This window comes from Paroedura picta, chromosome 3 (assembly GCF_049243985.1).
Source record: "Paroedura picta isolate Pp20150507F chromosome 3, Ppicta_v3.0, whole genome shotgun sequence".
In the NCBI taxonomy this organism is placed as follows: domain Eukaryota; kingdom Metazoa; phylum Chordata; class Lepidosauria; order Squamata; family Gekkonidae; genus Paroedura; species Paroedura picta.
The window spans coordinates 153,125,480-153,142,545 of NC_135371.1; the positions used below are offsets into that span (position 1 = coordinate 153,125,480).

The 17,066-nt window shown below is 44.2% G+C and overlaps 1 protein-coding gene across 2 annotated transcripts in view; it reads left to right on the forward strand.

Annotated features, from left to right (window-relative positions):
- RAB11FIP4 (RAB11 family interacting protein 4) overlaps positions 1 to 17,066 on the forward strand; it is a 239,466-nt gene that overhangs the window by 68,411 nt on the left and 153,989 nt on the right. For both annotated transcript variants that reach the window (XR_013229554.1, XM_077328726.1), the window contains exon 2: positions 3,083 to 3,170. Coding sequence is in view for 1 of the 2 variants with exons in the window: in XM_077328726.1 (XP_077184841.1) it covers positions 3,083 to 3,170 (88 nt within the window). In the remaining variant the exon portion in view is untranslated. The remainder of the gene's footprint in view (positions 1 to 3,082; positions 3,171 to 17,066) is intronic.

Sequence of the window (17,066 nt, forward strand, 5' to 3'; positions counted from 1 at the left end):
TAGCTTCTCTGGGGTGCTCCTTATATGGCCAGATTTGGATGTGGAGAACTTTGACTGATTGTGTTGCATACTTGGTGGGTGGATTAAGAGTTAAGATCATGACCAATTTTGCTGTCCGTGGTCCTGAATTAATATTCATTATGCAGTGAGACCAACTGCACCATCCTAAACTGGGTTACAACCATCCTAAACTTAGTTTAGGATGTGACCATTTAGGGTGGAACTGTGGTTTCCTCTCCTCCCTGCCCACAGTCTTAGTTTGAAGAAACAGAGCCTGATATTGTTGTTGGTTTTTGATGTGGCTCTGTGTGTTTCTCACAGTTACTGGAGACAGTAGCATCTAAAATGTGGAAGTGGGACCTAATTTTATAGTCTCAGTTTTCCACTGAGCAATGTGCTGAGTCCCCAATCAGTCCATCAAGGTCACTATTGCTTACGGAGACTGGCAGTAGCTCTCTGGGGTCTCAGGCAGAGGTCCATCCCATCACCAGCTGTCCGGTCCTTTTAACTGGAGATGCCAGGGATGAAACCTGGAACTTTCTGCAGATGCGAAGCAGAGGTTGTTTGACTGAGCCATATAGCACCTATATTTCAACATCAGAGAGAACGGACATATTTTATTCATTCAAATCCAATATAAACAAAAATATAAAGCCACCCCTACACCTTAAAAAAAAAGAATTTAGTAGAGTTTGTAGTTGCATCAAAGCACCCAGAAAATAGGGAATCTAGGTCACGTCAGGATTCATATCTGCCTACATCTCCAGCTTGGTTTCTTGCCTTTCTCTGTGTGGAAATGCTTATGCTTTCATTTTTACTTTCAGAAATCTGCTTCCACTCCAACCCAGTTTTCCCCAATGCTTTTTTTAATCCCTGAAGAGCAGAATAAAATGCTTTAAAAAGACTTAAATATGCATAGGGCTTGATCCAATGGAGTGGTGAATAGGACTTTCTCATCTCCCCCATCTTGCTGCAGCTGAGAGCTGTCCCCCAATGCTGCTCCTGGGGGGGGGGGCTGCGAACCCCTAGAACCAGCATGAGGGATGACTCTGCAGTGTAGGGAGGAATTTAGCGACAGTCTTTTTTGTGGCTATCTACCATTACATCTAACCCACCACATGAAGAAGACGTTTGGTCTTTATATGCTTTTTTTCCCTACCAGAAGGAGTCTCAAAGTGGCTTTCAATTGCCTTCCCTTTCCTCTCCCCACAACAGACACTCTGTGAGGTAGGTGAGGCTGAGAGAGCCCTGATATTACTGCTTGGTCAGAACAGCTTTATCAGTACTGTGGTGAGCCCAAGGTCACCCAGCTGGCTGCATGTGGAGGAAGAGCTGGCACCCAGCTGGCTGCATGTGAATGGAACCCGGATCTCCAGATTAGAAGTCCATACTCCTAACCACTACACAAATGTACACGCTACACTGACCCTTCATGAACATGCTCTGCTCTACTGCCCAAGACTGAAACTTGTATTTTAAATGACAACAGATGCTGCAGAGAGGGTTTCCCACACAAATAAGAATCTCTGTAGCAAGGCTCTAGTTCTTAGCAATACCAATATAAAGGCATGTAGAGGTGAAATTCTCCATTTAGGTCAATTGCCATGCGGTTCAAAACCACTAACCCTTCTAAGTTCATTGAAGTTTATGACCTTAGAAGGGGCAACTCTGCTCAGGAGGATTGCACTGCTAGGGTCTCTCTTCATTGCTGCATTGGCAATATAGGATCCAGAAGAGCACATTCTCCTTCCAGTGCTCATTGGGTCATGTCTCAGACCGCATGGAAGAAGTCTGTGCTTCCGCCGCTCCCACAGGCTAATTTATCTCTCCTGGAGCCTGGGCCAATGCTGGTGTTGGGAAGAACCTCATCATGGTTTCTGTTATGTGGCTCAGGATGTTTCATGTTACTTGGTATCCCCCATGGCATAACCATAATGTGGGAAGGTACCCACATGAAATTGGGGTCACTGTGGGTGGGCAAGTAGTTGTGAGTTCCTGCATTGTGCAGGGGGTTGGACTAGATGACCCTGGAGGCCTCTTCCAATTCTATGACTCTACGATTCTAACCTCTCATCATATTCAGTCCACCTCCAATTTTCTCCATGCTATTCTGTCTTTCCTGTACTATGTATTCTTAGAGCACTTGTAGATTAAGAGTAAGTACCAGCTATGAAAGAATATACCTGCAGCGTTACCTCTGCACTTGTGGCAAATATGTATTGCATTGTACACATGCTGTCCGTTGTGGCTCCCTGCTGCTCGTATGCCTGGTGAAACAGATATTTCAAACTAATTCACACATGTTGGCATGCACTGCATATAGATTCCCTGTGTACTCTTAATCCATAATGTGGAAAATAGACCTCAGGCACTGAAGGATTTACACTGGGAGCTTTTGTGCTGAGAGTGTAGAACATAACTTTTAAACAAAATCAATAATTCATCTGCACCTTTGCACCACAACTGATTATCTCCAGGGGCTTGATAAATAAAAAGTGGCACTCCAGACAGAAAAAGTTTACAACTTGTAATATCGTTTTGTATCTCAGCTATCCCTCCTTTTACATATGATGCTTCCCGGAAGTGACACCTTAGCCATTTATACAGAACAGCAAACCTGTTACTGGAAAGACTCAGGAACGTTTGAAGGCTTAGAATCAGAATGGATCACACTGAAAGTTAACTATAGAGAGATAGCTCTCTAACTCTGGTTGAAGACCCACCAGAATAATCTATGACTGTACTTCTTGGGGAAGATCTCTGGCAAATCTTGTACTCTGCTCCTGTCAGCTGTAGCCTAGCATTGGGGAAACTTTTCAGCCTACATAATGTTATCCTAGATATCAGCTGATTACTTATGGTGTTTAACCATTTGAATTCATTTCTGTTCTTTTAAACTTTTAAACTTTTATTTTAAACTGTTCTCCAGTTATAATGAGATAGGAATTAATACATACTTAGGATCAGTTGTACCATATTACCCATTTTCTCCATATTTAAAATTCTTGCTGGGAAAAAAAAACGGCAGGTTTTTATGGGGGAAATGTTTGTTGGCTAATTTTTTTTAATTTTATTTTTTAAGGTGGAAAAATTTGCCAAATACTTGGATCCCAATGACTTGGGCAAGATCAATTTCAAGGATTTCTGTCATGGAGTGCTTGCTATTAAAGGTAGGTGTTTTTTATTATTTGGTGTTGCAATTTTGTGTTACCATGACTTCCTTGAGGAAGCTCAGAGTAGTTTACATTGAATTTTTGGTGTTTTCCCCTCCAGTTGTTGCTTAGGTCCACACCTCCTTAGTTTCATCATGGCTATAGCAGTAAGTGCTCCCAATAAATGACTGGGACAGACATTCACCAAACTGTTATCAGTAGATTTAAAAGGAACCAATCTGTGGTACGTTGTAGTGCTCCAAACATGGTCATTTTCCATCAGAAGGGGATATGGCTCCCTGACTGTAGATAAAGGAACATTGTTGGGGCCCATTGTGCCAACAAAATGCCACTCCTTCACCTGAAGGCATGAGTAGGGATTCTGCTCTGGTGACCCCTAGTGTTAACCCCTAAATAAATTCCCTGCCCCCCAGTGGTCTCTTTAAAGCCATGACTGCAATTGTGAGCAAGATGGTGCACCTATCGAGTGGCCAGTCCAGGAAAGGAGGGGCAAGGAAGAACCTGATATAATTCAGCCGGAGTGGGGTATAGGAAGTAGAGAGCTCTGCGGAGAAGCTGGTGGAGGGTAGCTCCGAGCTGTCAAAAATGAGCAATAGATGAGCCTTGTGGCCTTGAGAAGGAAGCTGGGCAGGAGGTGCAAGACTGCTGTTGAGGACTATAGCTCTACTTACTGTTAAAGGGGGAAACCTGTCCTCAAAAAACTGCTTTAAAACAAATGATCTACAACCGTTTTGCAGAAAGCATTCCCTTAACTTCAGAATCACTCTTCTCCTGGGTGCAAAATTATTTGGAGGCTTAGCGTGCAAAATCAGTTGTTGATGGACTAGGTTGAGAGAATGACATAAACACGTGCTTCATTTTACAATGATATTGTTGTACAGCTCTGGGCAATGGTTTGCATGATTTTGAAGTAAATCCTGGGATCCAGCCTTCTAGCCCTCTAGTGAGATTTGGATGGAGAACTCTGAACACTAGACCCGTGGAGAGGATGTGGTAGATGAAGACATGCTTGCCATTGCATCAATCATGCCCTTCCTTAGCTCCACAGGTGTGTGGTCTGTACAGCAGCTGCTGGAATACATGCCTGTAGCTAAGCCCTCATTCACAACATGTGGGTTGGATAATACACCTCTGTTGTTTCTGAATCATAAGCGAAAAAATCCATTTTGAGCTTCTGCCTTGACATAACTTGTTCACAAGTTGTGCTTATGTGAACAAGCCTTTCAGTATCGATGCTCATTATATATTTAAGTTTTTCCTGCCTGACCATCTGTAGCCTCATCAATTTTTAACTCTTTTTATGCCAAACAGTTTTCATTCTCATGAGCGAAATGTCCATGTGGAAGGCTTGATTGCACAAGGGAGAGGAAATTTTGGCAGATGTCTTCAGGAATGTGAAAAGTTGCCCCTGCTGAAATTCCCTCTTCCACGGGTCTTTTAAAAAAAACGTACAACCACAAATGATCTACAAGGACTAAACTTACAATTTACAAAAATCCACGATGCTTTGTGAGCAAAATACATTTGTTGAAACTAGATGTGGAAGGAACCACAGCATGGAGAGAACCAGTTGAATGGTATTTTCCCATGGAAAACTAGCTGGGAGCCAGGAAAGCAGAACTCAAACTGTAATTCTGCTTGACAGCTCTTATATGCCTAGTGCGAAATAATCTACAGAACAATGTGAGCATTCTAAAAAGGGCTCAGTGATATTGTTTGAATAAACGTGCCTTTTGAAACAGTTCCAAGCTTTCATGTATTCCATTGTATCCATTAATTAGCTGTCCAACGTTTCTTGTATCTTCCTTTCTGTGGGAGACAACCATGTAGTCCTAAAAGAAAATATTTCAGGCTAGTATCCCCCAACAAGCAATACTTCATTCTGCAAGGTTTTGAATGCATTTGAGTAAGACAGTAAGGTCATTTATACATGGGAGCTTTCCCTGGCTTGGTTGGGCTTGGTTGCTCTGTCCCCACTGGGGTCAGGCTGCAGCTCAGCACTGGAGCATCTGCTTGGGATCTCCAGTTAAAAGGATCAGGTGGTAAGTGTTGAATTCACTTTATCACCATTTCCTCTGCCTCATTCCCCTGTGGCTGCCATTTGCCCAGTACCACTGAAGGTGGCTTTTTTTTTAATTGACCATTGGCGTATCTGCCTATAAGGTTCTCTGAAATCCCAGCTTGTATTCATTGCTTTAAAGTAAGTCTCCAGCCTTTTCAATGTAGGGGTACAGAACTATCTACAACAAAAGGAATTAAATAACAGCTGGGAATTCAGAGAATGTAATAGATCGTTACGGTGTTATAGTGGTATGTCAAACAATGGCCACGGAGTCACTCAGGGCTACTTTGCAGCCACAGGGCAAGGACAAATTTAAACTAATTTAAAATAATGATTGAATATTTATTCAGAATGGATGCCCAGTAGCATTTCTATGCCCATTCTGAATGTGATTAAACTGGATTTACAGACATGAAGCAGATTCTGTCCTGGATTTATAGGCATTAAAAGAGGTTCTATCCTGGAAATTGTTTTCATGCAGGCACAAAAATATGGAACATATGAAGTGGCGACAAAAAGAATGCGCTAGTGAGCATGTGCAGATTGCCTTGGCATTACTGCTGAGTGCCCACATCTCACACACCATACACTAAGGAGCAATCTTCCCAATAAGATTTAATCTTGTGACTGCTCTTTTTAAGGAACTAAACATGGGTGAATTCTGCGTCTGTAATAAATTGTTACCTGTGTATATATTTTATATACACAACCAAGAGCTAGCAATATCCCTGAGAGCTGGGGCCCTGAGGTGCTGATGGAGGGGGGACGACATGGGAGGTTAAGGTGGAGCAAGTTGTTATTTGGTTTTTATGAGGTTTTATGTTTTTATGTATTGGGGTTTTATTCTGTTGTAACCCGCCACAAGTCATTTCTGAGTGCAGCGAGTAAGAAATCTAATAAATAATAAAAAATATTTTAATTATAAGTAATTGAAAAAAATAACCAGTATTCTTGTTGACAATTGGAACCTCATATTACATTTAAGATTTATAATTCTAAAGCTTTCCCATATCTCTTACTCATTAAATTACAGTGATCAAGAGCTGAACTTCCAAGGGGGATAAGTTTTTTGCACATAGCAGGGGAAATGAACATTTGGGGTCTTCCTATTGATATCGGGTCCAAAGTACCAGTCATTGCTTAGTTACCATTTCTTTGAACAGCATTCTGCTGTTTTGAACTTTAGTATGGAAAGCTTTCCTGAGCACAGAAACACTGTGAGAGGCACAGAAGGATGCCTCTTCTCCTCAAAAAGTGGTACCACTGGTCTCTATATTGAGAAATATGCTTGACTAGTGGCTTCAGCACTTGCACAGATGACAACTGGATTGTCAGATAAATCTTTTATTTACTTATTTAGTTATTTCTTAAGTTGAATTGCAAAATGTAGGATGTAACCTAGAAGAACTACAATGAAAGAGCATAAGGCATCCAGTAAACAATGCAATAAAGCTAGAATTACAAAATTAGCAGACAATGCATACAGAAAACAATCTAAACGTGGCATGACATAAACCACATAGAAAATGGATTACAGAAACAGAAGGCAAAACATTAAGAGCAAGGTAACACATATACTATTTATTTATTTCAATTTATATTTATTTATATTGTTTATACACTGCCCCTCTCTGCAGATGGCCTCAGTGTGGTTTATATATTAAAATCTAGTTAAAATAAAATAAAACAGTAAAAGCAATAATACCCCATGTCCCGTTATCACACCTCTCAGCCACTTGTTCAGTGGTGGGATATTTTGGAGAGGGAAGAAGGAGAGGCCTATATCATTTTATTTACTTGTTCAGGCCTCACCATATGCCTGGTGGAATAGTGCTGTTCTACAGGCTCAGAGGAACTTAATTCTATCAGGGCCTGGATCTTGGCTGGCAACTGATCCCACCAGGTTGGGGCCAAGGCCCTGGCTCTGGTTGAGGGCAGTCATACCTCTTCTGGGGGCTACTGGGAAAGGCAGTCCCTCAGACTGAGCAGTGCAAAAGGCCACAATTCAGCTCTTTTTATAAAAATGTCCTCTGAGCTATGCCGTTATACTACAGCCATATTCTGATATAAAAATGCCCTCCTCGACCTTTTAAAAAATGTATTTTGCAGAGTATAGCAGTATAGATTTCTCCCTGACCCTGGCAAAGAGAAGAATCCTTCATTCTCTTTTTCTTAAAAAAAAAATTCCAGTCTGAGAAAGAATTCCCTGGAATGTGGACAGCACCTTGGATGGTTTTAACTGTGATGGGGAAACATCCCCTTTTTCTGTAGTAAAGACCAGTTTTCTATGAGAATAGTAGCTGATTTAAAAAAACAACAACAACCCTTCCTTTTAAAAAAGAGGGCACGTTAAGATTTAGAATTTGACATTAAGATGGCTGACAGAGCAGCCTGTCAGGAACTTCCCTGAGGAACCCAGAGTTCAAACTGCCTTTCATCCAGGACACTCACTCTCATCTCCAGACCTGGACACTAGGGACTTAAATTTCACATCCTATAAACTTTTAATATTAAACCACCTCTACACATTCTATGCAGAATACATCTCCCATCACACTATGTGTATAATAAAAAGCATTGGTTACTATGCAAGGTTGGCCGGCCTACTACTGCACAGTGCTGCATTCATGCTTTGTTACACCTTATCTTGCAAGTTTGTCAAATACAGTTTACAAGCTGTGCATTGTTCTTTAAGGTGGCTACAGTCTCCTCTGTCATCTAGCAGATGTTGCAGCCTTGAGCATCTCCTGTCTAACACAGAACAATGGTTTTTAGTCTTCGTCATCATTGATACATTCTGTTCTGGATGTGTGCTTGCTTAAGCTGTTTGCAGACATCTAAAATGGCTCTAAACTAAAATGGATCTAAGATGGCCCCACTTTGGCCTGTCAGTTAATAGTTACAAAGCAGGTTTCTTGTTTGATTGATCAGGTGGAACAGAAAGGCTTGTAACTGTTTTTGGAAGGAACATGACCCAAACCTTACATACTTTCAAAATACTTGAAGCGCCTCAGGGATTCCATGCCTAAACAGCAGACCTCCTGAACCTTCTCCCACTAAAATCCAACAAGCCTTAATCTTGTTAATTGTCAAGAAGTTAAACTCTCACACTCCTTTTTCCTCTTTCAGCATTCCAGCCCACTGTTTGAAAGTGTTGGTCACAGTGATCTCACACAGTGATCTTGTGATTCCCTCTGTACCTCACCTATCTCACAAGCATCGTCCTGAGGTGGGGAGAGCCACTTACAGTCCTCTGAGCTCCTTGGCATAAGGAGATGGGATAATTGAGCCTTTCTCAACTTTTCTATCATTGAGAAACCTCTGAAACAGTCTTCAGGCTTTGAGAAACCCCAGAAGTAGAGCAATAATGCAGTAGGTGTTAGGGGAGCATAGCTGTTTACATTCCCACCTGGGGCCCCTTCCTCTTCCCACCTCCTCCAGGCCTAATGTTGGCCATTTTGGGAGGAGGGAGCAGTTGACATGACCATATATGATCATTTCACCTGATAAATGTGTAACACATTTAAAATATATATTAAAAATGAATTAACTCCCACCCATTCGGGAAACCCAGGGACATCAAGAAACCCCAGGGTTTCACAAAAACCTGCTTGAGAAAGCCTGGGATAATTATAAGCAGCTTGGGTTGGATTCTATCAGCAGGAAACCCACAGCAGAGGAAAAGTTAAAATAACCCTTAAAAAATGCCTCAGCAGAAAGGAGGAGGGGGAAAGCCTTTGAAAAGATTCAAAACATGATGTGTGGTTTGACCTTTGTGTGTGCCTGGTTATTTGCATTCAGTTTGGTTGGGCTATTATGTTCAGTGTGTGTCCAGCGGTAATAATCAGTTTTCATACAACCAGAGATGGAGCCTTTAGATTCTAATGATTCCTTTCATGAACAGTTAGCTGACTGAAATCTCAGGACTCCAATGTGAATATCACATTTTAAAGACCATTCTGTATAATGCATGGGAACAAACCCACGTTTACCCTTGCTATCGATCCTGTCTCTTCAGTGAGCATATTGGTTTAATTTGCACCTTATCTTTTTAGCTAAACAGAACCTTTAGCTGAAAAAGTAGGATGAGTGGCATTGGACAGTTGATTCCCTGCTCCTCCACATGCAGCCAGCGGGGTGACCTTGGGCTCGCCACAACATTGATAAAGCTGTTCTGACCAAGCAGTAACATCAGGGCTCTCTCAGTCTCGCCTACCTCACAGGGTGCCTGTTGTGGGGAGAGGAAAGGGAAGGCGACTGAAAGCCGCTTTGAGAATCCTTCTGGCGGAGAAAAGCGGCATATAAGAACCAACTCTTCTTCAAAGATCATGGCTGACAAACAGCAATAGAATCATAGAATCATAGAGTTGGAAGGGGCCATACAGGCCATCTAGTCCAACCCCCTGCTCTACGCAGGATCAGCCCTAAGCATCCTAAAGCAATACTAAGGTTGCGTACGTTTGGAGAACTAAATTAACAACAGAGGTGACCTCCACTTCTTTTCTCACCCTCGATTTGACACAGCAAGGTTTTTTACAATTAAACACCTAAACAAAATAATTCCAATCAACGGTGTAATTGGCTTTCAGTGCCGCGGTTTTCTGGAGAGTGAAATTGCAGCAGTCGTTGGAGCGCTCAGTGCCGAAAACATCTGAAAGCAACCCTGGCCAGAAAACCATTCATAGAGTATCTTGAGGTCACAGAGTAGCCTCTTCTGTTCTGACGGGGAGATATGCTCAAATTCCTCTTTTACAACGTCTCTGTATTTGTGGGAACCCAGCAGTTGATGATCTGTCACACTATCTATTGGAATGTCCACTTTACACAGATCCAAGGAGGAAATTTCTAAATAAAATTATTCCAGGGGCATTTTCTGCAGCCCGTGATAAATTAAGGTATTTGCTGTCTGATCCAGACCCATTTGTGACACAAAGTGTTGCCACCTTTGCTCTGGCCGCTAGAAGGATTTGAACTGGCCTGGTGGCAAACACTGTGGGCTAATGAGCAGAATGTCTGGGTCAAGCGTAATTTGTATTCTGCATTTGTTTTTAAACAATTTTATTGTTATTTGATCTTGCGATGGCCGATGACCTAGTGCAGGGATCCTCAACCTGTGGTCCTCCAGATGTTCATGGACTACAATTCCCATGAGCCCCTGCCAGCAAATGCTGGCAGGGGCTCATGGGAAATGTAGTCCATGAACATCTGGAGGACCATAGGTTGAGGATCCCTGGCCTAGTGCAATAAAGTTTGACTTTGAGTCGCCTTGAAAGCACATTAATGCATGTCTTGAGGTATTCACACTGGCATTTTTGCATCCATGAACAAATAAATTCCCACTTGACCCCTCCTCCCCCCCCCAAAAAAAACCCTATACTAATCACAGGATGCTTTTGTGTTTCTCCTGGTACAGTCAGGTAAAGTCAGCATCCTTCTACCCTGTCTAATGATGATGCATTAATTCAACACAGTGACATTTTCTAGGCTGGCTGCCAAGCGTATGTCTGTATTAGGAAAACATATGTATGTGTGTCTGAGGCAGCCTGGGTTAATACACTCACCCATTCATATTGCACTCTCCGTGCAAACCTCCCAGCGTGGTTGTAAAACAAAAGCAACGAAGGACGTGCCCGTCATGGGGAAACAGCCGCTTCTCTGGTTCAGCCAGTGGCTGGCAGGCCCTGGATGTTGTTTCTTCTCTACAGCCACGTCAGTACCTGGGTGGGAGACTGCACAGAAACACCACGTACACACTGGCCTGAATTCTTCGGAGGAAGGGCATTGCCCACAAGTATTAATAAGGGAATGTACCACAAAGAGCTGCAAAGACACAGCTGCCCTCAAAACAGGATGTCACAGATTCTGCTAAGCCAGAGACAATAGGACGGGTTCAAGATGATGCCAAGTCATCATACTGGAAATCTGGAATCTGGACAGATGCATTCAGGTCTCCTGTTGCTGCGGGGGGGGGGAGTGGGTGGGGGAGGCGCTGCTGTGGCTTCTGCTGCTTTTATACTTGGCTTTGTCATCTACACTCCTCCCTCAAAATTGAGGAGAAGAGGACAATGTAAGCTGCTTTGAGTCTCCGTTGGTGGAGAAGAGTGTGGTATAAACAAAGTCAATGAATGAATCTACTGCTGCTGTAAGCAGGTGTGCTGCTCACAAGAGGTGAGCGTGGGGGGAGGTAACCAGGCCAGGCCGGGATAGGTGGGCTCATCCCCCATCCCTTTTATTCCCATATTCTGGGGCCATTTGGCTATCTGTCATGTGCCCAGTTGTTGTGGTTGTGTCTTCCTGTCTGGAGGAAGCGACTGTAAACTGAATTACCCTTTGAGGATAAGAACCATTCTGTGTGACGCTGAATTGTGTGCAGAAGGCGGCGAATTTTGCATCGATAATTTCTCTACATTTTTTGTTTGCCTTCATCTGCATCAGCACAAGAGTCTTGTGAAGCTGTTTGTAGCCTCCTAAATAAACTTGAAGAAGACGACAAAGACGACGAAGAAGATGAAGACGAAGAAGAAGAGTTGGTTCTTATATGCTGCTTTTCTCTACCCGAAGGAGGCTCAAAACCGCTTACAGTTGCCTTCCCTTTCCTTTCCCTACAACAGACACCCTGTGAGGGAGGGGAGGCTGGGAGAGCCCTGATATTCCTGCCTTCCCTTTCTTTTCCACACAACAGACACCTTGTGAGGGAGGCTGAGAGAGCCCTGATATCACTGCTCGGTCAGAACCGAGTTTCAAACGCCAACTTTTGCGTTTGCCTTTTGAGGGGGAGATTTGCCATGAAACATGACAGTAAGTCAGGTGGAGAAAAAAGGGATGAGCTAAGTGAGAGTTTGAAACCAGGGCTCCTTAATCCAAGGCCAATACTCTTAACTTCCATTCCATGCTAGTTTTTAGTGGTGGGAAGTCCTGTCAAGTTACAGCCAATCTTTGGCCACACCACAGGGTTTGCTAGCCCCTGCCTCTGCATATCAGCCCTGGACTTCCATCCAGTTATTAACCAGAGCCAACCCCGCTTAGGTTCTGAGATCTGACAGTTTTGGGCTTATCCAGGTCAGGGCATGCCTGGCTTTTACAAAAAACAAATGTTCACCTGCAATACTAAAAATATGACTTAATTTAAAATGCGGTATAATTTTTGTGTGTGACTCATTCTCATGTGTTTGGTAAAATCTGAGCTCTTTACCAGGTTGTGGGGGTTGGTTCCCATTATTGGTGGGTGGCCATCTGCACCTGTAGCTGCTAACAATACATGGAGATTCCGTTCCTCTTAAGCTGTGGAGTTTCCTGACTCAAGTCTTTTTAAAGGGGGAGTTTGTTTTCAAGTCTATCTGTTCATAGTTTACAGGTTTTACAAAAAGTGTTGTTTATGGCCTTTGAAATGTTATTTTGTTTTTCATTTGTGTATTGGTACAACTAAGGAAGTGTGCATGCCCATGAAAGTCCACACCATAAATAAATCTTTGTTGGTCTTAAAGGTGCCGTGGAACTCAAATTTTGTTGTACTACTTCAGACCAACACGGCTATCGGCTTGAATCTATTTTAAGTAATGTGTATGTTTGTTTGTTCGATTATTGGTGTGGAAACATCTACTGGTGCACCCCCCTGAATGGAAATGATAACGGATATGATGTCCATTAGTCCTGTGTGCCAGTAGGTGGAGGCGGCTGTGAGGCTGGTGGCAGCGGAGGACCACAGATGACAGGTGGCAGCAGCTGGCAAGATCCGGTGCTGAGCCTCACTTGGTCCACCAATACCAGGATGAAGGAACCAGGGCTGGGAACAGGCCCAGGCTGAGTGGCTAAGGTGGCAGCAGAGGAACACAGAAGATGGTTGGTGGAAGTTGTCGAGGCTCAGCACTGAGCCATGTTTGCCCCGCTGCTGCCAGGATGAAGGAGCTGGGGCTGGGAGCAGGCCTGGCCTCGGAAGATGGGCAGTGGTGGCTAGTGAGGCTGGCACTGAGCTCTGTTCCACCACCACCCTGCCCAACTTCCACGCATGGCCCCATCCTTAGGAAAGTGGGGCAGCAATGGAGGCCCAAAGAAAGTGACTAAGGCGGCAAAGTCTCTGTGTGCCTGTATGTGAGTCTATCTGTGCACCTGCAAGAGAGACAGCGGGGATGTGGGAGGGGGAAAGGAGGAGGTTGAGGAAAGAAGAGGGGGGAGGGGAGAAAGGAGAAGGAAGGAATCTGTGTGCACATGCGTATCTGAGAAAGGGACAGCAGGTGAGGGAGCAGGAAGGAGGTGGGGAAAGCCTTCATATCAGGATGAAGAGGCAGAGGCAAAGAGCAGGATCCCCAGAGCAGGTATATGTTCCCACATAACCTGTGAGAATCTGATGGTCACTAATTTTTTTTATACCACCCCTCACTTGGCATCTCGGAGCAGTGTACATAGAACAGAGTTGGTGTGCTAGGTGGAGAGGAAACTGGCTGGCATGGATACGTACAGAGAACCTTTCTTGGGTGAGATTTCTTCCCAAAACATTTCATTTCACAGAGGTGCACATCTGAGCACAAAGGAGGCAGCAGAAGGGGGTGGGGAATATTAAAATCTATTTAAAAAAAATTATGTAGAGAATTTAAATTATATGCAATAGAGACTTTTTTAAATCTCTCAATTGGCCATCTCTGTCAGTTAAGGGAGGGCCAAGGAGTTGTAACAAAATGCTGAAGCAGTGCATGGAAAAAAGCTCAGTAGCACTGACATATTCATGCCATAGCAACAGAACAAGCCTGTAACTAAGGATGGAGCAGCAGCAACCACACAATGGTACCAAACCCGCTAGTCTCTTCTGATGTTCAGCTCTTTGACACACATTCATCTTAAATGATATTTAAGATCTAAGTTTTAAACTTTGGGGGGGGTGTTTGCTCCTCGTCTTAGCTGTGGCTCGTTTTAGTTTAATTTGACATGGTTGGAGGGTTTGTGATTCAGCCATCTGTGAGTGTGTCTGAAGCGCCTCTGGGCTTTGTCCATTCCTGGATGGAAGACTTAGTGGAAATTAGGTAATTGCTGACTTGTAAGGTTGACTCAGCCTTCCATCCTTCCGAGGTCGGTAAAATGAGTACCCAGCTTGCTGGGGGGTAAATGGTAATGACTGGGGAAGGCACTGGCAAACCACCCCGTATTGAGTCTGCCATGAAAACGCTAGAGGGCGTCACCCCAAGGGTCAGACATGACTCAGTGCTTGCACAGGGGATACCTTTACCTTTACCTTTATTCTGTATTAAAAGAATCAAAGGAGATCAGATATCTGTGTGAATCAGCTGAAATTATTAGAGCTGTTATAATGCTTTTTGATGCTATTTAGTGCCCGTTTGCTTTTTTATACAGTTTTATTGTATTGGGTGGTTTTATTTGGCCTTGAACAAATCCACAGAAAGGCGTATATACATACAAATCAGGGGTCCCTAACCTGGTTGACTTTACAGGCAATTTCCAGGTCTGAAAATAGATAGTGGGCACCACCATAAAAGGCTGGGGGGGGGGAGGGTCCCATGTGGCAAACCACCAATGGTTGTGGGGTCAGTCAAAAGGCAGAGGGAAGAAGGAAGTGGACACCAGAAGAAACATCAACAGGCATGACCACATTCAGAAACATGAAAGTGGCTAAATATATTTAAGAAGTGAACCAATTGCTCCAAGTTTCTCGTATTGCAAAGTGGTGATGCCCTCGGTAGTAATCATAATTAAACATTCTCTCTCTCTCTCTCTCTCTCTCTCGGATATAGGAATTGCTTTGTGGCTTCTATTAGGATGTGTTTAGTGTGCAGTAGCTAGAGATGTTGTGTTGCTGTGATGAATGGCAGCAATATATTCCCTTCATCCCCCCCCCCCACGTGCTGCTCCTTCCTTTGCCCCTGATAACTCGCATTTAACAATGACCCCTGTGTGTCTCTTGCAGGGCGTCTGGCACCATGTGCTGCGTATTTCTGTGTTAAAGGCCCTCCTGAGGCACAATGACATGCGACAGCATGATGGCTAATGAGCTTTTGTTATTAACATCTAAAGAGTATGAACAGAACATTAGACGGCCCCTGCAACAAGGCCACAGAGGAACCCTGGAAAAGTAAAACAAGCAAAGAAAAGATTTGACAATTAACGTGTAAAACAAAGAGCTGCTGCTTACAAAAACCTTCACCATATCTTAGTGGCTTTCCCTCAGGCAAGCTGGCTTTTTCCTTTCTACTTTTTCGTTTTAAGTAGCCAATAGTGAAATGCTGGAATTACTAGCATCCACTGCAGCTTTTCTTTAATGATTGAACCAGTTAACCAGTTGGAAAGCTGTTATTTAATTGAATTACTAAAGCCCAGACTGCATCTGGTTGGAACGCCAGATGACTTGTAGAGCTAGAAATGAGCCGTGCAGGTTCCTCTGAATATAGATCTGGCCCACAGTATGAAGAGCGGGAGGAATTATTTTGATACTTACCCCGTATGAAGGCGCCTCACACAGATAACTTTAATGGAGTGATGAGACATGCCCCTGTTTGGGGGTGGGTAGGGGTCTTTCTCTCACCTTTCCTTGCCTGGAAAACTCCCACAAACCTTCTGACCCTTTGCTCCTCTATGCCTCCATTACTACAATCAGAAAAGGCTGAGGGGGCAATTCTGTATGATGTTGTTGCCCTCCTAGGCCTGGTGCAGATAAGGTCCCAGAAGCCCAGGGCTAAGGGGATGCGGATCCTTCCAAGTTCCCTTAGCCCACTGCAGGGGCCGACAGGGACCTTTCCACAGCAGGCCCTACAGGGGCCCAGAGGGAGCAAAAAATGCCCCAGTCGGCTTCGTGGTTGTTTGCTGCACTGAGCAGCAGACTGGGACATTTGTTTTTCTTTTGCAGGAAGTTGTGGAATGCAATTCTTCTTTCCTGCAAAATACCCCCCCCCCTTCCACACAGTGGAACTAATCTGCCGCTGCTTTGTTTCCTGGGGGGGGACACAGACTGCTGCACAGCATGCAAAAACACACCGCAGGTGGCCTGGTGTGGCCGCTGCGGTACACAGTGGGCCTCTGAGTAGAGCAGGAGCTCAATTGGGATGATCAGAAACAGTTGCATTGACCTCAAAAACTCCGTGGATTGGGCAGCTAGAAAACTTTCCATTATCCAATGGAGGAATGTGCCTGTCTGGTTCAGAACATGCAAGGCGTCACTCTAGGAAGCCTCTCATAGGCTCCAAACTCCTGCAGCCAGTGAATTCTGAAATCATTTCCTATGGATTGCACTGGCTGCCTTCAGGAAACGCAAGTCATTCTCAAGAATTCCGCATGCAAGGCCAGCAAACATGCTATCTGTTTGGCTAAGTGAATCCTGATTAGAAAATGCAAGATGGGTTCTTAAATAGGCCCAGGACATTCTTGTATGCTTTGCGACCCTGTGGTGCACCCTTTTCATAATCCACTTCTCCAGCAGTATTGGCATTTTCATCACTGGATGGCCATGCTGGACGCAAGCATAGAATTTTTGAATGGGATAGAATCTGCTTCAAATCCCCCCTCCCCCACAAAAAACCCCAAAAAGCCTTCTGCCCCACTTGCTGCCTTGGATCCCTTTCTGGATTCTGGCAGGTGCAGAAATCAAGTATATTCTTATAGCCTATAGCCTATCTACCGTGTTTCCCTGAAAATAAGACATACTCTCCCCCAGCACCAACCAGCAACAGTCTGTGGTAGGGTTGCGGCTGCTTTGGTGCTCAAGTATGCCTGCGGCGACCAGTGCCACGGTGCGGAGGAGAGGGACAGTGCTGGCACCAGTGTGCCAGCCAGCGTCTGCATCCCTGCCCTCCATGCTGTGGTGCTGGCCAACCTGGTCTCTCTCACCCCTC